The sequence below is a fragment of the Gallus gallus genome, chromosome 3 (assembly GCF_016699485.2).
Source record: "Gallus gallus isolate bGalGal1 chromosome 3, bGalGal1.mat.broiler.GRCg7b, whole genome shotgun sequence".
NCBI lineage: Eukaryota > Metazoa > Chordata > Aves > Galliformes > Phasianidae > Gallus > Gallus gallus.
Window position 1 is genome coordinate 20,392,114 of NC_052534.1, and position 26,508 is coordinate 20,418,621.

Sequence of the window (26,508 nt, forward strand, 5' to 3'; positions counted from 1 at the left end):
AAAATCCTGGTAACCAGCTGGGGTATTCTGCAAAGCGGTCAGAAGAGACCCAGAGCTGAGACCTCATTTTCCAAGTGACATAAACCACAGATGCTGATTACTTTTTTAACTAACTCAAACATCTGTATTCTTGCTTCAGGGAGGAAAGCATCAAGCTCATTTATTTGGATTGAAACCTTTCACAACATATCATGTCCATGTCGTAGCTGTAAACAATGCCGGACAGGTTTCAAGCCCCTGGACATCTGTGCGCACATTGGAAGCTTCACCCAGTGGCCTGAGCAACTTCACTGTGGAAAAGAAAGAAAACGGCAGGGCTCTGTTGCTGAAATGGTCAGAGCCATCTGAACCCAATGGCATAATTAAGGTAATCTCTGTGTTCGCATTTTGCTTGATCAAAAAAAAAAAAAAAAAAAAAAGAATGATGAATAGTTTTGTTTTTTTTTTTTTTTCTGGAAAAGACTCAATCAAATGCATTATACTTTAAAATAAGACAGAAGTCCTATGTAAGCACAAGGCACTAAGAGTGCATTCGTGGCTTGTGGTTATATTCAAATGAGAATTAACATTCCTGTGCTAGCCTCAACCGCAAAAGTTCATTTACAGTGAACCAAACTGTTAATTTAATGGACAGAAAGCTATGCATGAAAGCTCATTGTCTTAAATAGCTTTAGCCCCTCACTCTAGACACTGCCAAAATGCACATCTAGAAACTTCAGGTCTGATGGAATGTTGTTCTGAAATTTGTGCCTTCTGTTAACACAGTGGCTTCAACTGATTGTACATCAATTACCCAAAAGGAGAAAGGGTGGGAGGGGGAGTTTTTGTGGATTTTTTTTTTTCTTAAATGGTTTTGTTTAGAGTTAGTCTGCAAGAAGCTTTTTGCTAATCTACAAGAGGCTTGCTATAAAACTTGATAACAAAAATAATGAAAAGTGTCACTAGATGATTTATTGCTACAATCCAAATGAAAAAAAAAATGAAAATTGGATCAAAACGTTACTTTTGTATCAATGATCTGTTTGTGTGGTGATTGTTACTATCAAGGAAGTCAGTTACTGGATGGTTGGATGGTAGTCCTCTCTTGCCAAGATTAAGGCATCTCATCTATAGCTTGTTTACAAACATTCTGATTTATAGATTTATGTCCTTTTATCCTGACTTCTGTCCTTCTTTCCCTCTCGGTCTTTCTTTTGTCATTTTCCCCAGACCTACAACATTTTCAGTGATGACAACCTGGAGTACAGTGGTTTATCTCGCCAGTTCCTCTTTAGGCGCCTTGAGCCGTACACGCTCTACACCCTACTACTGGAAGCTTGTAATGCAGCAGGCTGCACTCGTTCTCCACCCCAGCCCATTCGAACAGATGAAGCACCTCCAGTGTCTCAGATGGCACCCATAATCCAGGCAGTGAATGCTACCAACATTGAGCTGAGCTGGTTGAAGCCAATTAATCCAAATGGAAAAATAATTCGCTATGAAGTTATTCACAGATGCACAAAGGAAAATGCTGCAGGGTACAGAGCAACAATGGAAGATGAGAAAATTGTTTTCACAGAATATAACACTGAAAGTAATACATTTGTATATAATGATAAAGGTTTGCAGCCATGGACAAGGTATGAATACAAAATACGCACCTGGAATGCAGCGGGCTACACTGACAGCTCTTGGACAGCAGCCATGACCAGTCAAACTGCCCCAAAAGGTCTCACTGCTCCTAGGTTATCCCTAGAATCAGTTAACCCCCGCAAAGTGCTCGTCTCATGGGATGCGCCGGCACAGCCTAATGGTATTCTTCAATCATACAGGCTGCTAAAAAATGATGTTCTCTATCCTTTCAGCTTTGATGCTGCTACCTTCAACTACACGGATGAGGACTTACTACCCTATTCGATGTACAGGTATGCAGTAGTTGCCTGTACAATGGGAGGCTGCTCTACCAGTGAACCAGCTGCAATACGAACATTGGAAGCAGCTCCTGCGTTAGTGGATCCACCATCTCTGCAGGCTGTCAGTTCCACTCAGGTTAATGCATCCTGGGCACCTCCCCAAATACAAAATGGAGATATCACCAAGTACATTTTGAAATTAAACAATGAAGAGTATTATCCTGGCAAAAACTTGCAAATGTTGATTTCTAATCTGCAGCCTTACACACAGTATGATTTTGAATTGGTTGCCTGTACTGCTGGGGGCTGCACATCTAGCACAGTCCAGTCAGTGACGACCATGGAGGCTCCACCATTAAATATGGAAGCTCCCAGGCTGCTTGTCATGGGCTCAGAGTCAATTGAGATCACGTGGAAAAGTCCAGCTAAGCCCAATGGTAAAATCACAAGCTACGAGCTGAGGAGGGATGATGTTCTTGTTTACTCAGGTCAGGAAACTCGCTACCTTGATTTCACCTTAACACCAGGCATGGAGTACAGCTACACTGTCACTGCAAATAACAGTCAAGGGAGCGTGACCAGCCCATCAGCTCAGATAAAAACCAACCCCTCTGCTCCTTCTGGGATGCTGCCTCCTAGGTTGCAAGCATGGTCCTCAAAGGAGATTTTGGTGGCCTGGGATCCTCCTATCAAAGTAAATGGTGACATTAAAAATTATACAATCTCCATCCACAGGCCTGCTGAAACAGGAAAGAAAACTGTTGACTTTGATGCATCTCATAGTTCCTTTGTGAGACGTTCGTTCATAGTGGCAGGGCTACAACCCTACAGTTGGTAAGTCTGGAAGATTATGCTTGTTAAATGAATGCTGCAAGTTGAATCAGTAGGCTGGCAGACAGATTAACTCTCTATTTTGAACAGCTGGTCAGACCCATGGGTTTTAGTTCCTAAAAGGCACATGATAAAGCCAAGATATTTTAATTTATAGTAACACCAGCTATGTATCATCTTGATGAAGTGCATAGGGTTTACCTGGGTTATAATTGATACACAGGGTGGTTCAGTACTCTGCTACAGGCTCCAAAACCTGCACTATTGTATATCTTTTGGAAGATGTCTACATTCAAGGAAAAATAGGGCTTTAGCTGACAAAGTTAAGATGGGGAAATGGAAAACTTGTTAGCTAGCCCATCTGCAGCACAGCTGAGCATCAGCAAAGTCACACCAGGAGTGTGCTTGTCCCTTTGAATTGAAAAAAAAGCGACTTGTGTTTATATAGGACTCAGCTGCAGAAAAAACACACTTGATACTGAAGTAATGTCTTCTCTGCTAATTCTTGATTATTTATGTGACCTTTCCATATATATTTGTGTAGGCATAATTTGTGTGTGTTACATGGTTGATAAGTCTGTCTACTATTTACATATAACTAATCTAAATCCAAAGAGAGAAGAGTAATAGAGTGAAGTTAGTGATGATTCAGCTCTCAAATGATATCCACATCATCTCTTACAATAAATCATCATTTTGGTTCATGTCATCAAAATCAAAATAATTTTGATCACTTGACTCATGCAGACATGAACCCTGCTTTGAAAACAAAAAATGTAAAACCTGGATGAAAGCGTTCTTCTGTCATCTGCTTTATGAATTCCGACATATTGTCTATATGTTGATATAAATTGTTTACTTTTTCAAAAATGCCGAAGACAAAATTAAGATCCCGTCCCTCCCATGCACGTTTGATTCAGATGTTTTAACCACTTTATTTCTACTTGTCTCTTCCAAGGTACGAGGTACAGCTCCAAGCTTGCACAGAGCTGGGCTGTGCCTCCAGTGAGTGGGCATCTGTCCAGACTCTGGAAGCGCCACCAGCAGCACAGCCCGCCCCTCTCATAGAGATACAGACCACAGCCAGGGGCTTTCAGACAGTGTCTTCTGTCCTGTGGACTGGCCCACAGCAGCCGAATGGGAAGATTTTGCACTATGAACTTTACAGAAGACGGATGACACAAGCCCTCATAAATTTAGACCTCGTACTTGTTTACAATGGCTCTTCAACGTTCTTCAGAGATGACCAGTTGTTGCCTTACACAGAATACGAATATCAGGTGGGATCTAATGTTACGTGTGATATTTTAGTGCTGAAAAGGCATTCCATTAGGTTTTCCTTTTTCCCTCCTCCCCTAGTCTTCTTGGAATTATTTTTTACTTTGAGATCATGAAGTAGCTTATGTCAAGAGGAACTGGAGATGTTTTCTCAACAAATTAAATGGTAGAATGGTAGGATCACAAGCAGATTTTGTGAGGTTATTGTTGATGGCTGCTACTTCTCATGCACGTGGGCCTTTTACTGTTGTTTTTCTTTTGAGTTTACTATTGGAATTAAACTGTGGAGTAGGTATTGTCATCACTGACTATCAACAGCGCCCTGGAAACTAAGCTCAAGTTTTGTACACATATCTTGGCTTTATCCCATTGAACTGAGATATTTGCTATTTCTAAGCACCTGACATTCCTTCCAAATGTTCAGACAAATTAGAGAAGTTTATAACCTCACCAAAAACAGCCTTTAATCTGCTGCCCCTAAAGTCATAGTTTTGTAGCAGGTTAAGGCTAGTTTTTGCATATAAAGATGCCTGTCAACAAACGCTCTTATTATTCTGTCAACAGGATAGCAGTAAGCCTCGCTCCTGAATCTATACACGGTAATTCTACATATGGAGTGTCTTGAAGATGAGTTTGACAATTCTTAGAAGTATTTACAACTTTTTTCCTAAAATGAAATAAAATAAAATTTGCTCAAACATGAATTTGTTTTGATAAGCATGAAACACAGTGCAATCCACCTCTTGAACTCCCACAGGATAGTGGCAATCTTTCTTTAAAATGTTCATTTGCTTTACAGGATGACAAAGTAATTCAGGTTGGAATGGCTCTCATCCAGTCCAGCTTCCCACTCAAAGCACTGTCAGTTGAGAGGTCAGATGAGGTTATTTAGGGCTTTATTCTTCTGTACCTTGGAAATCTTCAGGGAGAATGAGCAACATCTCAGGGCAGTCTGTACCACTGCTTGACTGTCCCCACGGTGAAAAAGGTGTCCTCACATGCCAAGTTCTTCAACCCCCTGATTACCTTGGTAGCCCTCTGCTGAACTCACTCCAATTCATCAATCTTTCTTGGGGCCTAAACAGGACAAACGCTAAGTGAAGGCATGTAATCACTTCCTTTAATTGTCTGGCTACGGTCCTGTTAAATAGCTCAAGATGTGGTTGCCTGTTTTTGCTGCCAGGGTACATTGCTGGCTCATGTTTGACTTCCTATCTACTAAGATCCCCCCAGCTTCTTTCCAGCTGAGCTGTTCCGTAGCTGGTCAGTCTCTTCCCTGTAATGCTGCAAGGGTTTATTACTACCCAAGGTGCAAGACTTCACACTTGTCCTTGATGAAGCTGCCCAGTGAACTTCTCTGGGATCTTCTGACTGCCCTTGATCATATTGATTGGTTCTCTTCGCTTTGGTGTCAACTTGATGGAAATTTGATGACAGTGCTCTTCACAGATGAGGTTCTTTGGTTTCTGTTCTTCACTGCTACTGTTGTATTCTTTCTGGTAGCCAGAAGCCATGCAGAATTAAATCTAAAATGTTTCTTTATCGCATTAGCAGTAGAATGTAATGAGCTGATACATACACGTCAAAGACTCCCAAAGTCATGTAGCATGGAAGGGACATCCAGAGGTCACCTAGTCTAACTTCCTGCTTGAAGCAGATCTATTCAGAGCAGGCTGCTCAGGAGTGTGTCCAAGTATATTCAGGACCAAGTTCTCCATCCCTGATTCTCCAAGGATGGAGACTGTACAACCTGTCTGTTCCAATGACTGCTTACATACCTCTTATTTCCCTTTGTGCCTAACTGTTGTTTCAGCCTGTGTCCATTGCCTCTTGTATGTCAGACTCCCAGGGCCTAGAAGGAAGAACTCAGAGGCTTTCTTCATAAAGCACTTCTAGCAGCTCTAACTTGGATAAGAAAAGGATTCTGAATGGACAATTATTAAACTATTGAAAAGAGAGCCTGGGATGCTACTAAAAAAATGTACTTACTGCAGTATTCACAAAATCTATCTTCACTACTTGACAGTCACAAACTGTGTAGGAACTGTTGAGTCATGGCCTGAACCACTGATTGATCACCTGAGGCAAGGACTGGGTCAGCCATGGGAGCACAGGTGAAGGCAGTTCAGCTGTGTGACTGGAAGGAGTGGAGCCTGGCTGCACCTCTCCTTGACCCCATTTAAGGGCTGACTGCCACTGGGGGAGGATCTGTTTCTGGAGATCCCTCCTTTTTGGAGCTTTTCATTGTGAGCCCAAATCTTCAGATACAGGTGAGCATTCCTTCTCTGTTTGTTCCTTTGCTATCTCACTACAATCCTCTTCCCAACTGTACTTTGTTGACTGTACAACGGAACTTTATCCTTTTGGTGTTTCTGTATTGGCAGCATGACTGTAAGGTGGTAGCCAGAGTGAATAGTCTGTCCATTAGTTTTGAGCCAGAGGAAATGTTGAGTATCTGTGAGTTCAGAGAACTTCAGAATTTCAGAGTTCAGATCTTCAGTAGTTCAAGAACAAGTTCTAAAACAAAAGGTATGATTACTTCAAGCCTAAAAACTTACTACTCCTAAAATGTGTGAAGGTGTGTTTTCCAATTGTCGCTTTACTTGTGACTGAAGCTATTAAATTTTTTTCAACAAACAGCACAGTTAGAGTGAAATGTTGTTGTAGTAAGTCCTCCTCTGTATAAATATTAAATGCTGTGAATTCTCCATTTGCTATAGTTTCTTTAAAATTGAACTATTGCTAGACCAGATCTCCTTACTATTTTGGTCAAGATCTGTGAAGAATGCAAACGCAAGTGCAGATGGAGATTGGTAGATAGAAAAGAGCTGTAGTAAATTCATGCCCTGATTACTACTTAGGAATGTTTCTTAGCTAAAGAAAAACATCTCGTTTCTTTGTGTGGGCTGGAAGCTGTGTGATAGTTGCACCAACTTACAATTACCTCATTCAAAAGCTGTTTTAGGGGGGGAGAAGTTGATAGTACAGCACAGAGATTTGCTTGAGCTAACGAATTTAATGATCAGTTGATGATGGATAGCAAAGTGGATTCCTTTGGTTTACCATGCCACATTCAAGACTTGGCTTTCTGTCTTGGTTCTTCTCATTAACTGGGCTGAGCTGTTGACTGGATCTCTAAATCATTTTTGTTGCATTTTTTCCTTTAGTTTTTTTTTTTTTTTCTCCTCTCCATTGATGGCCATTTATTTTGCTGTGAGAGGTTTTTGCATGCACGTGTTTGTCTTCTCCTTGTGTCACTTGCAGCAGTCCTCTGGGATCTATTCTAAGCTCCTCCATTGTTGACAATTTATATCTTGTCTGTGAGACAAGTTATTCATAAGTATAGGGCTTGGCTTTTGCTATTATGCTGATGAAACCCAGATTTATATTTCACTTAAACTGAATATTGATTCTGCTGTCTCTGCATTTGAGGCTTGTTTGCTGGACATAAAACTTTAAATGCAACTGAATTTCCTCCAGCAGAATGCAGATAAAATCAAAGTGCTGCGATGGGATGGGACCCTCTCCAGCATTTTTGGAGCTATTGAGGTTTAGTTCAGTGAACCCTGGTAGCTTCTTTGGATCTGAGGTGAGGGTTTTTGAGGGTTTTTTTTTTCTTTTGCTGGAAACTTCAGCTGAATATTTGAACCTTGTAAGACTAGATGCAAGAGTTGCACTTCCAAAAATGATGAAGTGACTTCTGAAGCTCATGTTAGTCAAAGGAACTGTGCCCCTGAATGCTAAAGTCACAATTGTTGAAGGATCTTGAGCACTCTTCTTCCTCTTGGGCCAGATCTATGTGAGCATATTAATGCCTACTAGGTTTCAGTGCACTTTAAGAGGCATTAAGATGCCTTCTGTCCTGTACTTGGGAATAACTACTGAGATCTTTGAAATTCCATCTATAGGTCTAATCAGATATTTAAATACTTGCATTCTTTGTAGCGTCTGCCCTCTTAGGCATTTCTTAACACTGCCTAAATCCTCAGCTGTATTGTGTGATTCCCTCAAAAAAATCTTGACTTAAACAAACTTTATGAGATCTATTGAGTTTCTAAGTGCAGCATCTTCATTTCTACAGTATTTCTGAAACAAAATATTTAGTCTTTTCTCAGGAACTGCTGAGAATGGTGTACAATACCCATTTTTCTTAGCTACTGGTAGACTCTCTTGACACACAGTACTGATCTGCAAAAAGGTGGTGCTGGAGTTTGGTGCAATTTCCGTGCAAGTGCAGTGTCGCTTCCACAGTTGCACTTAATTGTGTACTTGGACTGCTGCTTTAGATTAATGGCTTAATGTCTTCCTGGTGTGTAGAACACGTCCTCATTTCCTCTCAGAAAGCACTGAGCAAGCAAAGGGTTGGAGTAGAACTTCTTAGAAGGTTTTATTGTTGCCTTTATATTGTTTGGTAGGACTGTCTGTTGCACTGCAGCAGGTGTCTGCCTCCCACAGTGTCCTTCTTCCTTAAGTAGCATGCCATGCTTATCACAGACCAGATACTCTGCTAAGTGAAAGGCCAAGGAAAGATCCCAAGATATGCCAGGGGAAATACATTTTGGGCACACCATCTTGGACTCTCAGAAACTATCAAAGAGGAAACAAATCATATTTCTGACTTTGAAGCGTTACAGAAGGAAAAATGAGTGGAAGAGTCATGAAGATTATGGCAGGACCAACTGCACAGAGCACAGAAGATGTGACCAAGAGGACTGACTTTCATAGATGATGAGAATGGCACTTGGTTACCAGCCTATCCATCAGAGTGTTGGCTGAGCTCCAGTTTGTGCTGCTTAGTTACTGACAAACAACTAGGTGACTTTTACAGCTTAAAATGGGTGAAGCAGGTTCTCTGACTAACCAGTGGTGGATAGCCACCCATTTGTAATATCTTTCATCTTTTGGTTTCTTTTCTTCATTTTAATTCACTATTTCTGCTTGTCACACTGAGAAAGATACACCACAAAGCAGTGGCAAAATCGAAGACATTTCCTTCTTGCGCACCTTGCTTGCTATCCACTCTTTGTTTGAAAGAGAGGGTCTTCTTGCAAGAGAAAGTCTTCTGAAAAGTAAAGCAAGCACAACTATATTCTTTCAGTGCTGTAAAGGTGATACCTACTCTAAATACCCTTTTGCTGAACTAGATGCTTCCTTTGCCCTGGTACAGCAAAGCGCGCAGTAGGGAAAAGCGCTGCTTGAAACCATGCAATTTCTTTTATAAAGCAACCACTTCTGGCACCATGTTTCCTGCTGCCAACACCATCCTAAATTTAAGTGTGTAAACAATGTACTGATGAAGCAAACCTTGATTTTTTTTGTTGTTGTTGATTAAACAAAATAGGGATATTAGACTTTTTTTTCTGGCTTACATAATTACTGGTGAGACAGTTATGACACCACACTTGTAGGACTTTTCCAAGTCCGTTGCTATTCTGACATGTTCAAAACCATGGCAAGCTATCCTTTAAAAAGACATTAGTGTGAGTACCGCGGGGAAAATATATTCCAGGGCAGTAGATGACTTGATATGATTTCCTTGATTGTATCTTTTTATTTATGAGGCATAATTTATGACTGCTGAAAAGCAAACTAAAATGAGTGATGACTAACTACAGCCAAAGTAATAAATCAGAAGCGGAGAAAGAAGTGGTGATTTTGATCGAATCTATTGAATTAGCTGTTGCCCTTAGCTATTACAGGTATTGGAAAGACCTTTTAATATCTGCTTATCTCTCTCATGGGAATATGGTAACTATCTCATTATATACCCATAGGAAACAAATTATTTAATTTTCTACCTTTTAGAGTTAAACTTGTTTACATGTCTCATTAATTACGGGTGTTATACTATGTTATATGAAATGAGCATCCTTTAGAATATGGTAATTTTATGCAAGTCCCAAACTGTTTGCCTGTAATCTGTCTTTCACCTCCCTGGAATGGGCTTAGTACTTTTATTACGTATAGAGATTCGAATAGTGAAGATGAATAGCAATGTTAAGAGGTTCAAATCATCACAACGCTAGAAGCCTGGACCTGCAGTCTATCCCATTATATGTTTATGGCTTCTCTAGGTATGCTGACTGAGTGCTAAATAGGTAAGAGATTTCAGGGTGGGTAGTCAGAAAACACACTTTTGTGTACTACCTCTTCGTACCACTGATCATGAGTGGATGTGATACCTTTTTTCCATTGCCTTTGCTCTATTCTTACCAGACTGCAAGCACTTTTGAAACTTTCTACTTTACTTATACCTTCCTGACACTGCAGTGCCCAGAATGAATACATTATTTTAATGCTGGATGCTAGATTTCTGTAGACAGGGTTTGTGTTCTGAGTTGTGCTGACATTGCATTAGGAATCCCAAATTACCTAGGCTACACGTCGGTTAGGTCTGATGAGAGGAAAGATTTGTGAAGGGTGCTGCAAATGATGGTGGCAGAGAGCATCTCTGGGTTTCTGATTTTATTTAACTAGCCAAGATTACAGATTTCAATTTTCTTGTGGAATGCTGTTCAAACACAACAAAAAAATTGGTGCTGTGTTTCTGAAACTTACTGATATCATATCTTATATACTTCTAAAATATCTTACTATCTTGGAAAAAAGCTACACTGGGAAAACTCTGTGTTTATGTAATCATAGGGCGTTAAATGAGCAGGTCTTGGTGAAGAAAAGAGTCTGAAGAAAAGTGCTGTGTGTTTGGACCTCCAGGAATCAATTGTAGAAACAGAGGAGTCATATCAGTTCATCTCTGCTATTGCTCATCTCTCCTGGCGTGTGCAGAGTGGTTGGTGCTAGTGCTGAATCCTTCTTGGAAGGACCAGCAGTCAGTTGTGTTAAGTTGCTGGATACCCTTTGAGCAGAGAGCTGAGGTCTTGCCCCTCACAGATGCATGTTAACTTCAGTGTGGTCTTATGCACAGTGCCTGTAGGGCTTGGTGGGAGCCAGCGGTCACTGCTGGTCAACGGTGAGCTGTTGGAGGAGGGCGATTGTCACCCGGTCTCTGTGCAAAGCAGAGGATGCTGGCTCTCCCTGCCCAAGGAATTCAGCAGGAGCTCAAGACTTCTGCCTCCAGACAGGCAAGCTACCACCACACAGCCCACCCTTCTGCCTGTAGCTTCCTTTCTATACTTCAGCAGAAGTGAAGGAGAATGAGACCTCTCGGAGAGTTTCTCATGCTCACTTTGCAGGAGTGGTGGGAGCTTCCTAGTTGGCCTCTGTGTTTACAGTGGAGATAGCTGTCACACTGCTGGGGCCAGGTATGAGATATGAGGTGGCAGGCATTACTGCACGCATGATGTCCTCTGCCAGACCTCTGCTCAGTCAGTTTGTGGTTATGCTTGTTTGTGTGTTTGGAGTCACAATCAAAAGATCACTTTAATCATTGGGAGAATTTTTGGTAACACAGTGCATTTTTTTTCTGCCTTAATCACAGAGTATATTTGTCCTTTGAGAGGGTTGAATTTGTGTACTTCATTTTTGGTAGCTTCTTCACTGTCCCTTTTCATCACAGAGAACCTTAGTGCTTGCCTTGTTTATGATTGCTTGTCTTCTGGTGCTTTTCTTCAGCTTCAGTGGTGGAGGAGCTGTTGGAGTGTAAATCCAGCTGCTTCCCTCCATTCCCTCCTGTATGAAGTACAAACTTCCATATACAATCTCCATTTGATAAAAGAAAAACAACTTATTCAGTTCAAAACAAAGTGTGCCCAGGTGAGGACTTGAGGCTTCAAGAGTGCTACAGCGCATGACCCTGTGTTGCTCAGAGGTGAATCTTCATCTTTGAGCCATTATGATTTTATTGCCTTGTATGGGGAGAGTTGCTATTCAGCTTTACTCAGCTTGAACAAGTGCTCAATGTGCTCAGGCTGTGGCCGATTTCTCAGCACTTTCCTTCCTGTTCTCCTGCCTCTTGCCCCTTCTTGCTGAGCCAGTGAGCCTTGAGGTTGTCCTGTGATCACTTTGAGCAATGCCTGAACACCAGTCTCATCCAGGAGCTGAGATCCATGCAGGGTCATTAGTGCTGAAAGAAACAAGCTTTGTTACCTTCTAAGTAGAGTTCTCTAGTACTCTAGATACGCAGGTTCCAGATAAGTTTCTCCTCTCTGGTTCCACCTCGTAATCCAATGTGGGCCAGAGGCCAGCAAATTTATAAAGCAGTTTAAAAAAATATCTCATGTAGCGTAGCTGATTTTGGAGACCCCTCTCTCTTTTGTTGAGGGAAAGTAGCCATTAAAAGCCATACATCTTTTGGCAGCATGCAGAGCCATGCACCATGATGTCATAGTTAATGCTTTTGGAAGCAGTATATTCAGAAAGTCAGGTTATAAGAAGTGTTTGTTGCCTTTCTGCTGTCTGGCTTGTCATTCAGTATGTTCCTGCCTACATGAGATCTGTGCTCTGAGGTAGCTTTTGGAATCGTCCGCCATTATGAGCAGCAAATGGTGATGATGCCTATTAAGCTGTTCACATTTCTATGTCGATGCAGTAAATATTTTGTGCTGATTATGTCATGTCTTAAAAGGACTTTCTTGTGTGTCAAAATAAAACTTATTACAGGAGTCTAAAGCATGGGATTTCAGCTTAGCCAGGCTTTCAGTTATCCATGTCCTTTTTGTGGTGACTTTCTGAGGAGCCGTGACCAAATCAGTCCTCTGATTTTTTTGATTTTTTTTTTTTAGCAGGTGCTTCTCACTGTCACTTCTGTTGCCTTGCTGTCTGACTTCTTCATGCATTGAAATGGCTGAACATGAACATTTCCATCTGCAGCCATTTCTGTTCACTTACAACTCTGGATCTCCAAATGCAGGCCAGAGTTTACTTGAATGACGATTCTCATAGGGAAAAAATTGTATAGCCATCCATTCTTTTACAGATGATGAAGCAGAAGGAGTCAGGGGAGCCAGGATTACATCAGTATAAATCCAGAATTTAGATCCTCTGAAGTCCTGTTGAGCTCTCACAGTGTTTTCCAAAGCCGATAGCTGAAGATATTCTGCTGGAAATTTGTCTTGGTGTGGCTGAGTTGCTAAATCTCCCTCACTGGCATTCTGAGACCATGACTGTCAGTCAGGCCCAAATGAATCTTGGCCTCTTTTTGTAGAGGAATGCGAAGCTCAGAGGATGGGCTCAGGGTCCCTCCCTGGGAAAGGACCTGGCTAGGAAACCGTGTCTGCTTGCACTTGCCCTTGCTCTGCCCAGTTGATCTTGGTTTTGTTACGCTTGTGCAAGGTGGAACAGCCATGAAGGGTGCACACTGCACAGACAGAGGTGGGTTGTGCAGTTGGGCACTTCTACTCTGGGGGGCAGTGGGACTGACTGCCACCATTGGAGTGTGTAGTTGAAATAAAATTGCTGCCCTCTGGGAAGAGGCCTTCAGCCACCCAGATGTCATGTGAAAGGGGATCAGTGTTCCCTTTTCCCTTGTCCTGAGATGGTGTTTCATCAAAAATAGGGCTGCTTTTCTGAAAGACATGACTTAGGCACCTATGATATGGGAGGGATGGAAGAAGATGCCTCCTGCCAGCTCTCAGTGAGGTGTGTGCACCCTAGCTATGCTGCATCCCTCTCTTCTCAAAATTTCCTAAGGTGTCCCATTTCAAAGCCTGATTGCTGTGCAGTGTAGAAGTCTCTCTCCCTAGTTCATGGCCATCAGTTTTAGTGTGGAAGCTGGTTTTGCAGCTGAGGCCCAACACTGCCACAGTCCATGTCATTAGGACTGCAGCGTGGTGTGCAACCAGAGCTTTTGAACTAAGGTCAGTGCTGAGTCGAGGCAAGTGGCATGCTCAGAGCTGCTTTTTCCATATGTGGCTTTTTTTCTCTGCAAAGAAATATGCTCCTTGAAATGAGCTACTGTGGGCAAATCTTTGTAGCAGCAGGGACTTAACTGAGATAGAGGGTTTGACCTACGGCAGTAAAGTGAACAGAGTTTGACTAATGAAAAGTTCACAACAGAGATATATTACTGATTTCACTGAAAATGAAAGTATTCTGGCAGAGCTTTTTATCGTAGGGTGTCATCTGCACTTATGTAGTGTTTCACTGGATGATATTATATGTTACTGAAGGAATGAGGCAGTAACTTCTGTTTTGTAGTTGGCAGAACCGTAGTCTTCAAAGCCTCTGAGGTAGTTTTTGGCCCTTTTCATTCCCCAGGCCCCTTGTGAAGTGTTCTGTGGTCTTGGAACTTAATACTACCAGCTGGAAAGATGCCAGGGTCAATCCTGAAGAATTCTAATTTCTAAACCTCTTATTTTTTTTTAAGGCACAGTCCCACCAGCCACTTCCCCAGGACTTCTGCCTGGAGTGGATCACATAAGAACGTGTTTTACTGTTGTTAGAATTGCTCAGCATGAAAGCTTACTAAGGAATACTTATACTAAAAATCGCTCAGACAGTCCTCTTGTATTGCCATTTAGATCTATCATTCTGATTGATCACTGTGTGGTTGGCTAATATTGAGCCTAATTTAACCCTACACACTCACGCATCCATCTATTCTGTCTATTGTACCTGACATTCTACAAATTACTTACTCATGCAAATGACGACCTAAGGCAACCTTTTATGATATTCGTGTTTAATTATACAAATGGTTTTTGATAAATAAGATTATACATCCTTCCATATGTTTATTCACTCCTTGATGAAAGCAAAATTTAATTTTCATGCAGATTTGTTGAAGACTGTGTTTAATAAGTGCTGAGTTTTATGTAGTCTGCAGATCACTCTGGTTTTGGGAAGCTGACAAAACCAGTAGGTGTAGTTCACAGAGACATGTGGGTTTTAATCAGGCCTCGTTCAAGCTGCTAAATTTTGAAATCTTGGAATTTGAACAGTTGCCTTTGTGCTCGGGCAGTAAAGTGAATGTTCTTGTGGATGTAAATGAGATGCTGATTTAACCATACTTTTCAGAGGGGTTTGTTTACATTATGGGTTACTGAAAACGTTGCCAAATGATTGCCACAGAAATATTTTTGAGAGAGATGTCCCTATAAAAATGTCAAGTTTTTCAGAATAACTAGAATTTGTCTTGTGCAATTCAGTCAAGGTGTGCATAATTAGATGTCAGACAATGGCCGGCCGAACTCACTGGGGCTGCTTGCACGTGTGAAGGAAGTGTGCAGAAAGGAGACAAATGGCAGGACCGGATGTCAGTATTTTTGTTCACATTTGTTTGAAAACATTATCAGTGTTGACCCTCTTTGCATGGCACAGCAAAGACAGTGGTAGGAATTCAGGTAAGTAGGAGCTACGTGAATCCATTCTTCCTGAGACAAGAAATCTAGTTTTCAATGTAATCCTTTTTCCTGTTAGGAAGTCACGGGATCAGTGCAGGTACTGGGCTGCAGACAGGATGTTTTACACAGGTGCTATTCCGTGTCTTTCTTAGCAGATTGAAAGCTGAAGTAGCATCCTAGAGAGCTGTGGAGCGTTTGTGGGCTTGAGTCCTTCATTGGTAGTCTCTCTGTTTCTGTATGCCAAAGGTGTGGTCAGTGAACTCGGCGGGCCGGACACCAAGTGGCTGGACGCGCTGTCGGACAGGCCCTGCTCCTCCCGAGGGCCTGACAGCTCCCCTCTTCCACACAGTGGCATCCACGGTGGCCATAGTGAACATCAACCCTCCTCTTAAGCCAAACGGGGTGGTCAGTATCTACAGGCTGTTTTCTAATGATACTCGAGGGACTGAGGTGGTGGTAAGTATTGTCAAAATTATTTGTGTACTGCCGTTTTTAACTTGCGTTTTTTAGCATTAGCAGTTTTGTTCTTACTGTGTCTGCTGGTTGCAAATTTTCTTCCTCTCCTGCTCTCCCTTTGTTGCCTGCTCTGCAATGCTCTCTTCTGGCCGAAGTGGGTCCTACGCTTTCACTCCGCTAAATGTGCTTCTCAAGGAATTATCTTCAGCATTCAAACCTTTCTCCCTTGGTAATGTGCTGTGACAATGTGACAAGAATCCACAGTGTTGCTTTGGGGACGACCAACCATCCAAATGAAATACTTCCAGGCAGCTCCTGCCAGTCCAGTTGGTGCAGGTGGAAACTGGAGCCAGGAGGAAGTGGTTGTGCTTTGGATAGCCTACAGGTTTGAAGATCCAAAGAAAATGCTCTGAACTACCCTTAATACTACTTACCAACAAGAAAGATTTGGCATGGCAAAGCACTAAAGAATAGTGCAAGTAAAAAGATGAGGCGATCTAGACTGAGACACTGTTAAAAGAAATTCTTAATGGTGACATCTTGGGTGCAAATCTTAGCTATTCAATCAAATCTCAGTGAACCAATTCTCTAGGCAATACCTCCTTTTGGTGTCTGTGCCATGCAGGGCTCCAAGCCTTGGATGTGGAGTCATTTTCATCTTTAGCTTGGACATTGCTGTGTCAAAGAGGCCCATAATCCAGACTGTGGAGGGTTCCACATGAACCTCAAAGGTTTCCGCAGTTTTAACTGTGTCTGGCTTGTGGGTTCCCATTCTCTAGGGTGTGCATGTGGGAAGCAAGAAAGAATAGACTTATGTATATGTTTATGGTAACAGATCGACACTATTTCTTCTGTGTTTGCACAAGAAGGCTCAACAAATGTGAGGAGACTGCAGCAATGCAGATGATGCTTTTGTGCAGCTGTGATATTTTCCCTTGAGATTGAATCCATTAGGTGTCGAGGTGTGACTGGACTCAGCTAAGCTAGGAAACCTGCAGAGTTTCTTTAGAGTTTTAAAACTGGGAGATGTGAGGAAAGAGGAGAGCTGTGCAAGTTGTCTGGAGCAGTTACCACCAAATCAATGCAATATATTGGAATACCTTTTGTCTGTAACATTATCTGTCTGGTTTTCATAAGAAAGCAAGTATTGAGACTTTTTTTTCCCTTGTAGCATCTTTCTCAGCTTAGAAGTGTTGAGGACACCTTCTCAGGTCATCAAGCCTGTCCACGAATTTAAGCTGCCTACTGATCACACATTACACATTTATCCCTCCATGCACTTATACCTCCCAGTGCAATTGGCTGTATCCATGTCTGATTCGGCTAGCTCATCTCCTTGGTGTCTGTATGGTCTTCCATCTCCATCCTATCACACCTGCCGTGCTGCTGTCTGATCTCTAGCACTGGCATTAGGCGATACCAAATGCTTTTCTTTTCTTGCTTCACTCATTCTTTTCTGTTTTCTTCTGTACTGTGTCACATGGTGCTATGTGGAAACAAATGTTGCCCCCTGCTGGTGTTTTCTAAGTATGTTGATTATTTTGGTTTAAAAAGCTGTATCCATAAATGACTACAGCAAAGAAGTGAAGTAGCTGTTCCTCCTAGCAGTTTAGAAATAAGTTTCCTTTGCCAGAACTGCTAGGTTTCCTATGCTAGATGCAGAAGGGTTGCCTATCAAGCATGAGTGCCCAGCACCGTAGCCATTTCAGTGTGGAGCAGCGCTGTGTTGGCTGCTTCCTACTGGAGATTCCACTATCCCTTTAGGTAAATTGACCCACCAGACACGTGCCTATTGCTCTGCCAAGTACTGTCTCCTGTATTCCAAGCCAAGGAAGCTTGTGAGATATGTATGGGCACTTGCTAATACACTTACCATGTGGTCTTTTTCCACAGTCATTTATTTTCATTTCAGTTCTTTTTAGCCCAGTGTTTCTCCTTAAAGGTTTTCAGTTTCTCTCTCCCTGAGAATGACATATACAAGTTGATATACAGAGTTTACATCTCAACTCAAGAGGTCTGTGAGGCCACTGATGGCGTGGTCTTTTCTTTCGAGCAGTGCCCTTTAACTTTGTAATGGGAAGAAAATGACTGCAGAGGTCCCAGTGCACAGCTGCTGTATTAATGTCAGACTTAAAGGACATGCAGAACCTTGTGCACACAATCTTCTGGAGTTAATTTATCCTGATAGCTCTTATTTAGTACTTGTGGTGCTTGAACCTATGACAAGTTTCCCCTTAATTTTTTGTAGCTGTCAGAAGGGACCGCCACCCAGCAGACAATACATGGGCTAAAACCTTTTACCACGTACTCTATTGGTGTGGAGGCCTGCACTTGTTTCAACTGTTGCAGCAAAGGACCCACGGCCCAGATCACCACACAGCCAGCTCCCCCTTCTGAGCAACCACCCCCACAGATCCGTGCCGTGACCTCCAGGAATGCCTCTTTCCAGTGGAGTGCCCCTCAGACACCCAACGGCATTGTCACCAGGTGGGAGTTGCAAGCCAGCCAAATTTCAGCTACCTAGGAGTGGTGGCAGAGCAACCTTCCTCGATGTAAACTGTAATCATGCAACTGAGAGCTCTGGGTGGTTGGAACAGCCATGTTCGTTCTTCCTGGTGTTGGTGATGATATCTCATGTGGCCTAAATAGCATCCAGAAGATGTTTAGGTGAACCAGGTGCTTTTTTCAAGAGCAGGATATAGAGATTGATGAAGGTGGAGAGGATGCTGGGAGTGGAGGTCATTGTCTAACAGCTGTGGTTGCACAGTGAGAGTGGTGAGATCAATTGTTTACAAGAGGCAGCTGTATCTTGTGGTTAATAAGGCTGCTAGCCAATGGGCAGGAGTGTCGATGCCTTTTAGGGCACCAATAGTTTCATCGTGAGTGTGACAGACAACCACAGTTTTTCATAGATATCCTACAGCTGAGGCCAAAGTCTCCAAGAGAAAAGCTAGCATCAGGTTCAGTATCCTATCTGGTAGCTATACATACAACAATCAAGATGAAATGGTTAGTTGGGATGAAACAATCATGTTCTGTTATAAAAGTTCTTAATTAATCTAAATCTCCACTTTCTTCTCAGCTATGAGCTCCATGTGTACATGGCTTGTCCTCTGAACCTGCAGCCAGCAGTAAAGGCTTGCAGCCCTGGCCCGACTGAGGTGAAGTATACAGGAAATGGACAGAGTGCCAACGTATCCAACCTCGAGCCTTACACAACCTACAACTTGCGGGTTGTGTCTTACAACTCCGTGGGCAGCAGCGCCTCAGAGTGGGTTGGCTTCACTACAGAAAAGGAGCGTGAGTATGAGATCAGAAATTTCTGCTTCTGCTGCCTGGCACAGAGATCTGTTGATTCTCTTCAAGAATAACCACACTGTCTTAATTCATGCCACACTTCTGCCAGGTTCATTGAAGTTTTCCACAGGTTTCATCTGAATGTTTGGATCCTTGCTGACAGTGAAGGGTTTATCACTAACCAACCACAACAAGTCACTACTTTAAACTCTTGTGGTGGTGTTTGGGACTTGGTTCATGGCCTGAACCAATGATTGAGCACCTGGTGAAGGGACATGGCCAGCCCTGGGAGTGCAGGTGAAGGCAGTTCACCTGTATGACCGGAAAGGGTGGAACCAGGTTCTCCCTAAGCCTCATTTAAGGGCTGGCTGCCACAAGGAAAGGATCTCTATATGGAGATTCCTTCTTTCGGAGTATTTTATCTCCGAAATAAAACTAAAACAGAAACTTGAAACCAAAATCAGCTACAAAATGAGGGAGTCTGGCACTGGGCTGCAGCTCCTGCTGTGATGTGATGGGGCCAGGGGGCTCACAGCATCCTTGGGACAGGTAAGCAAATCTTTATTTCATTGACTAGATTGTGACCATCGCTCTTTTTTGGATGTTTTAGAACTGGTTGTCTGCCATTGCCTTTCCCTACAGGAGGTGTGCATGGAAATAAAACATGCAGGAATTGTGCCTACATCCAGTACAGATTTCTACCATCAAAACTGAATTTCTGGTAGTCTAGCATGAGCTTTCATTGGAAAAATCTATAGTGCTGTAGCCAATCATTCTGTAACAGATGAGAAAAGCATTTTACCCCAGCATGCCAGGATTCATGCAAAGAGATTCTTAACTTTTTCCTCACATAGTCTGGTGTCAGCGTTTCAGAATCCTTTTTATAGAAATGCCATTTAAATCAATAGATACTCCTACTGAGTAGTTAGTGAAAATGTATCATCTGCTATGTTGCATGGATTCTCATCTCAAAGTTTTGGGTAACGTAGCCCCAGATTTTCTTGAATGTGACCACTATTTTAAAAAAAAAAAGTCTTTAAAGCTGTTTTGCAAGCTGAAAGCTCTATTGTGATTGAACTTTAACATGGAGGAAATAGGTGAGACATACAGAACAAAACTGTTTAAAAGCCACTTTCAAACCCCTGCCCGCTTTGTCTGCAGCCTTCATCTGTCAGTCTTCCTCGCCTTGCTGAACTCTTAGATGGGTTTCTTGAGTCACTCTGAAAGTCTCCTTCCTCTTGCCTGGAAGGTTTGGTTTAGTGAAAGTGGGCAATTAGAGGCAAAGCGTAGCTGGACAAGCAGCTTCCTTGTGAACAAACCAGCACGTGGTGGGCGTGTGGCTTAATGACAAAGTCACAAGAAAGGACCACCTCAAACTTAATTTAAGTCATTTGTCAGAAAGCTGTTATGCCAAACTGATGAAAACTTCCTCCCTGAAGTGAGTTCTGTTTCTTTTCTCTCTGCCTGCTGTGGCTTTTATATTATGTATGTGTACATATTAGAAGAAAATCTAGGGCAATTTCTCTGGGCTTGCAAAAGAGTCCTTTCTTCAACCAGTTTGATTGTCAGAGCCAGGCGTGCTGCAGCTGAATTTGCACAACCTCCTGTTTGTCCCCGTAACACACTTTGAGTTGGGATTTAATCTGTGCAGTTTTAGTGCTGTACCATGAAGGCAAAGGAGGAGAAATCTAGGTCTTTATTTTAAAGATATGAGGCATTTCTGCTTTCTCAGTGCAGGGGCTGTTTTGCTACTACAACTTTCTCTTTTCTCCATCTATCTATCTGCTCATACAAATGAATATGAGACAGCTAAAACATGTGAATGAACTTGAATCATTCAGAGCCTATTTCTCTCTGCTGTCTAATTCTGCTATGTCTTACACATTGATGAGCTTTTTTTCCTTTTGCAGCACCTCGGTACATGGCTCCATTCTCAGTTGTTAGCAATTTATCTACCATCCACATAGACTGGAGTCGCACTTTCGTACTGAATGGACGCCTGAAGGAGTATGCGTTAACTGAGAGTGGGCAACGCATCTACAGTGGCTTTGACACCGAGTTGTATTTGCCAAGGACATCTGATAAAAGTCAGTTTCAACTTCCTATGTCTTTCTTCCTTTAAAAGACTGAGCTCAATGAATAGTGTTAATATTATTGCTAAATCTGAGGAATGTCTCCCTGGAAGTCTCATGCTAAGAGCACAGGAGTTAATGCTTTTCTTCCTAAATGGAGGAATGAACAGGAGTCTGTCACAACAGCTCTGGCAGGTTGTGATCTCCCTCTAAATACTTTCTGAACGCTATAGCCAAACTAATTGAACTGCATTCAAGCGGATGCTTGAAACAAAATTTCTTAGAACTAATAACCATTTTACCAGACTGGGTGAGCCTGCTTTAGTTCGTTGTGAGTGCTGAGCTTTACCAAATCCCAGAGCTGCATTGCAATTCTGTTCTTTTAAGGCTGTGCTCTAGAAAAAAAAAAAAAAAAATAAAAAAATGCATGGAAATAAACTTCATAAAATATGTATATTTGAGACTAAATCGGTAGCTTTTGGACTTGGCCTTCCTTTGAAATGCAGTTTCTCTTCCAGAAACTTGCAATATTTAAAACAGAAACTAATCATGTCAACAGAGGAAAAAATGAAAACAAGAAAAGAGAGATTGTTTTTTAAGAGGTTTTTCTTTGTATGTTAAAGGGATTTGCCATTTACTTTTTACTTTCCTGGATACTACTATGATGCTAATAACTTGTTTTAAAAGTTTGATCTTTAAAAAAAGTTTCTATCAGCTGTGAACAAATGGCCCAAGGAATTTGGGGCACAATGATGGAATAAATTGAAAGTTGCTAGTTACACACAATTGAAAAGGGGAGAACTGAACGTTGAAAGAGGCGCATGATTTGTAACAATGTCATAGTGATGGTTACCATATGTTCTGCCATACCTAATGGTTTAGGAGTTGAATACTCATGTATGAGGGACTATGAGGCTCTAATCTTGAACTCAAGTAGCTTGTGTTTGGCAATATGCTGGTGTTTGGTTGTTCTGAGCTAGCGGTCTCTACTGTTGGATAATGGTGAAAAAGCAGCACCTACAAAATTCTGATTTCTCCTTTTTGCTCAGCTTTTTTGTTTCAAGTAACATGCATCACCGATGAAGGGAGCGCCATGACACCAGTCATCAAGTACAGTGCTGCCGATGGACTTGGTAATCATATGAAGCAATTACCTATTGCCTACTGATTTTGTGTTTGTGGTAAAAATCTGATAGGCAGTGCATGCTAGATAGAGTGGAATCAAACTGAGGGAGGGATCATGCCATGAGATTTCTCAGGACCCTTGCTTTATAGATCCTTTACCTGTTTTGTAAAGGTAACAGGTTTAGTGTCATGAAATCCTAGTTCGGTTGTTGTCCACTAGTAGATACCTACTGCTAAAATGTATGAGTTTCCGTTTAGTTTTGTTTTCTAGGATGAAAAGCTAAGCTCAAACTATTTCTAACTGACATTGCTTTTAATTAATTTATTGTGAGTTAGCATTTTGTTTGGCTTCTTAAAATAGATCGCCCTTGTCTTTGCAATTACTCTTTATACTGTAGTTCCCTGATATGCCTCTTCATGCTTTCAACTATCGTCCTGCAAAATCTCAGGCAAGGCTATGGTAAAAGCATTATGAAGTATTCCCATATCCGTCACCTTCATTTGTCCCAGGTTGTACCCTGCATCTACTACAAATTGGATCAGCACCACAGGCAACTTGCAGTGGAGACTTGGAAGTGAAGGTGATGGAAATTCCTTAGCAAAGAGCCTCGATACGCATGTAGGATTGCAAATAACCAAGCAGTTCTGAGTTCTGTCACAGATTTCTGATGCCTGTGTTGTGCAAAAGCAGAGCCACGTGTCTGTTTTTTCTAACAGGCAGGGGAAGAAGGAATAAGTGTTTCATGTTGTTTTCTTTTATATTAACTTATCATTCATTTTTGTTCATTCGTTCTTGGACTCTTTTTAACTGTGTGGGAATGCTGCTACAGGCATTGTGGTGTAGAGAATGTCCTCTGTCCGTACCTCTCTGAAATTACTTGTAGTCATTTCCACTCTTCAAGGTTACTTGGAGAACCTTTTCCCCCCTCCCCCCCCCTCACATTCCACCTCCACTGCCTCCTTTCTCGAGAGCTGCTGATGCAGTGGTGATTTCCAGCCTGAGCACCAATGCCGGAACTTTAAGCAGGGTCTCTTGAGGGTAGTAAGCTTTTTATTATAGCCTGCCAGCATATTGAACCATTATGCCACCTTGAACATAAGTGCAAATAAGCACATGACGACAAAATGACTTAAATTCCTGCCTAATTTATTAGAGGCAAAAGGGATAGCATATTGTTAAATGACTTTCTGAAATAACATTCCCTTTCTCCCCTAATTCCTCTTGATTTTTACAGGTCTGATCTTGACAACACCTGGAGAGAAGGACAAAGCAGAGTCCAAAAGTGTGAAATTCTACAATGAGCTGTGGTTTGCAGTTTTGATGGTAGTTCTAGGTGTGATTCTCTTGGCTATTCTTCTCTCCTTAATTCTTCAAAGGAAAGTGCACAAGCAACCCTATGCACGAGACAGACCACCTTTAGTTCCACTCCAGAAAAGAACGTCGCCAATGAGTGTGTATTCAACAGGTGAAACTCATCCGGTAGGTTGGGTGAAACACAATTACTCATATCCATTGTATCATACTTCGGTCTGCCCTTCACAGATTTCCTTCGTCCTTTGACTACTTTGCACTCCTATTTCCCAGTTGAATGCTGTGCAGTGTAGGAAAAGGACTGTCTGGTGTGCCTATGAAGGCACTCAGTCCAAGAAGATTTCTGTGGCAGCTGACATTTCTGGACCTGAAATGCTGCTGATGCTTTAAGAACAGCAGTAGATCTGTAGTCACAGAAAATCCAGAGCCATTGATAGCACCTGATGTTAGCTGGCATCTGCAATAGAGCTGGAAAGGTCTTCCTATCTTGAGAAGTAGTAACAAAATGTGCTTCTCAGAGAAGCATATCATCACATGGTCCCAACTGTCTGTTGTGAAAGGTTAGCCAGGATCAAGTTGACAGTCATTTGTCAGGTAACCATGAGTTGCTCTTGTAAAAGCAGGGCTTAGGGATGGGCTCTGTTTCTTTCTAGTTATCAGCACCCAGTTGGAATGCTGCAGGACCAACTGTCAGGAAGGTTGGGAGAGAGAGAGTGCAACTAGTGAGAAGCTAGGAACCTTTATAAAATGTATGTGTGTCTGTGGCATGTAAAGCCACAGTGGGACCATGAAAGGGCAGGAGGAGGGCTGCTGGGGAGTGATAAAGGAGAAGGCTTAGTGTCATTTTTATTATGACATCTATAGTTCTGTATAATAACAAACAAACAAAAAAAGATAAAGAACATGTTCCATCACATTGCAGAGTAAGTGTGCTATCCTAGCCATTTGCGAAAAGCGAGACAGAAGAATGTGGCAAATTTCATAAGATGAAAAATTAGAACTTCTTCCCAGGCATGGGCTCTGAGGCTATTCTTGTCACTTCCCTGCTTCGTTTTCCTGTGACTCTTGCATCCTTCACGCATTCTGTTCCTCTTTGTCTCAGTGCCAAGAAGCTGCATCTGTGCCTCAACGAAGCAGCTCTTGGAAACAATGGGATTTCCAGAGTGCCCCTTCTTATGCTCTCAGCTTTTGCCAGAAGAAGCTGCTTTTCTTGGTCTTATGGCTTTGACTCCACTTCTTCTACAGCCTGTTATGTTGCGATGTCCCCCTTGACTGACTTACGATGTCCTTGCTGCTGGCATGCCTACATAGTTCCTAGCCTTTATTTTTTCTTTTCTTCTTCTCCAAGAGCTTGTGGAGCTAATAGGAGGGGAAAAAAAAAAAACCCACAACACTGTGCTGTGCGCCAGTTGAAGAGCTTAGTACAGAGCTACTTTGAAGTGGCAAAACTGCTTATTTTACAATTGCTATTGAGATCATGCAGTGAGCATTGCTGACTGCCCATGTGGTAGCTGATGATGACCAGCTGAAGTTAAATCATGCTGTCTGTTTGCTGGTTCTCCACTCTCCTACATCCTGCTATGCTATCTCCCCCACCTGAGCTGCAGCTAATTCACTTCTTTGTATAAGAAACAGGTTGCACCTGTGCTGCACCTTACCCTGCCCTAATGCTTCTCCTCCCTCTCTTTAATCTCAGTTTGAGACTATTGCTGACACATCTGATTCATCAAGCAGTATCACTCTCAAAAGTTACAGGATGCGTTCTGAGGTAGAGTTGTTAGCATGCAGTGTTGCAAGATGTGTGATGTGCCAGATGGCCCTAAGAGCATGCAGAAAGACAGCTTTACTTACAGTGCATGTTTATTCGGGTGGGTGAAAGCCTTTTTCCTGGTCATGGTAACTGTATGTAACTGAACGAAAGGAAGTCTGCTTAATGCCTTTGCTGTGTGAGTCTGCATTGTCATTCTGGTAGATGAATCTTGGGATCTCTGCTTGTTGGCTAATGAAAGAAAAAAAATATTAAGGACAGTTCTGGTTCACAGAGTCGGGCCTTTTTTTTTCCTTTTCAATAATATGACTGACAGTGGGGAAAGCATTTTTATTTGTGCATGACTCTTGAAGCATGGGTTTCCCTGTTCCCTTACACTGCTCTGTTTTGTTTAATGTTTGAGGATGATGCCCTGTACATTTGATTTGTTGGTTTACTGCTTCCTCCTAGGGGCTAGCGGATACAAAAATTCCAGGAGTTGGTTCTCCCACAAGCAGCCGTGGTATCTATAATGTTTCTGGGGGGCGGAGACCAAGTCAGAGCCAACTAAATCGCACGTATTCCCCAGCCTCTCTTCATCGTAGTGTCAGTCAGCTGCTTGACATCTATGACAAGAAGTCTTTTGCTGATGAATTACCTTGGGATACCATAATTCGTAATCATCGCGCTGGTGGTCGTGGCTTGGTAAGGACTCCTTTGATGCTGTTGTGTTAGCTGTTGGTGATTTGTAGAATTATGTTAGAATCGTGAAAATGTCTATCAAAGGATCAAGAAGGATTTCAAAAGCTCTAGAAAGAGATGGCCAAATTCCTTCCTGCCTACCGCAGGTCATCGCATACTGCTGTAACAGGATGCAAGTAGTATTCACTCCGTATTTACCTGTCCATGGTATCTGTGGAACCAATAACTGCATGGTCTATCAACAATATACATCTTGAAGAAATCTGTTCTGTTTGGCCAACTCGTAGATGTTTCTTTCCCCCCATTTCAGCAAGTGTGTAGGGGGGGACAGTCAGCTAAAAGACTTCATGAACTGTTCACATGGTGCTAAAGGAGGCTGGGGGTGGTGAGCATCGCAGCTGTAGACATGCCCCACTACAGGGATGTTGGTGCCATTGCTGCAACATCTGTTAAGGCTTAAGAACCTAGTGACACTTAGCTCACAGTAGAACTGGTTTACAGAAGAGTTTGTTGACCTTCAGAAGTGGTAGAAAGTAGGAGCAGGGGAATTAAAACT

The 26,508-nt window shown here is 42.2% G+C and overlaps 1 protein-coding gene across 6 annotated transcripts in view; it reads left to right on the top strand.

Moving 5' to 3' along the window:
* The window catches only part of USH2A (usherin), a 370,614-nt gene that overhangs the window by 343,032 nt on the left and 1,074 nt on the right, over positions 1-26,508 (top strand). For 4 of the 6 annotated variants that reach the window (XM_015283893.4, XM_040697421.2, XM_040697422.2 and 1 more), the window contains 11 exons: positions 140-367; positions 1,210-2,726; positions 3,682-4,003; positions 15,488-15,697; positions 17,946-18,184; positions 18,780-18,997; positions 20,905-21,081; positions 22,116-22,199; positions 23,427-23,671; positions 25,200-25,271; positions 25,722-25,955. In XM_015283893.4, the coding sequence (XP_015139379.2) occupies positions 140-367; positions 1,210-2,726; positions 3,682-4,003; positions 15,488-15,697; positions 17,946-18,184; positions 18,780-18,997; positions 20,905-21,081; positions 22,116-22,199; positions 23,427-23,671; positions 25,200-25,271; positions 25,722-25,955 (3,546 nt within the window). The remainder of the gene's footprint in view (positions 1-139; positions 368-1,209; positions 2,727-3,681; positions 4,004-15,487; positions 15,698-17,945; positions 18,185-18,779; positions 18,998-20,904; positions 21,082-22,115; positions 22,200-23,426; positions 23,672-25,199; positions 25,272-25,721; positions 25,956-26,508) is intronic. The other 2 variants (XM_040697423.2, XM_419417.8) reach the window with 2 other exon arrangements.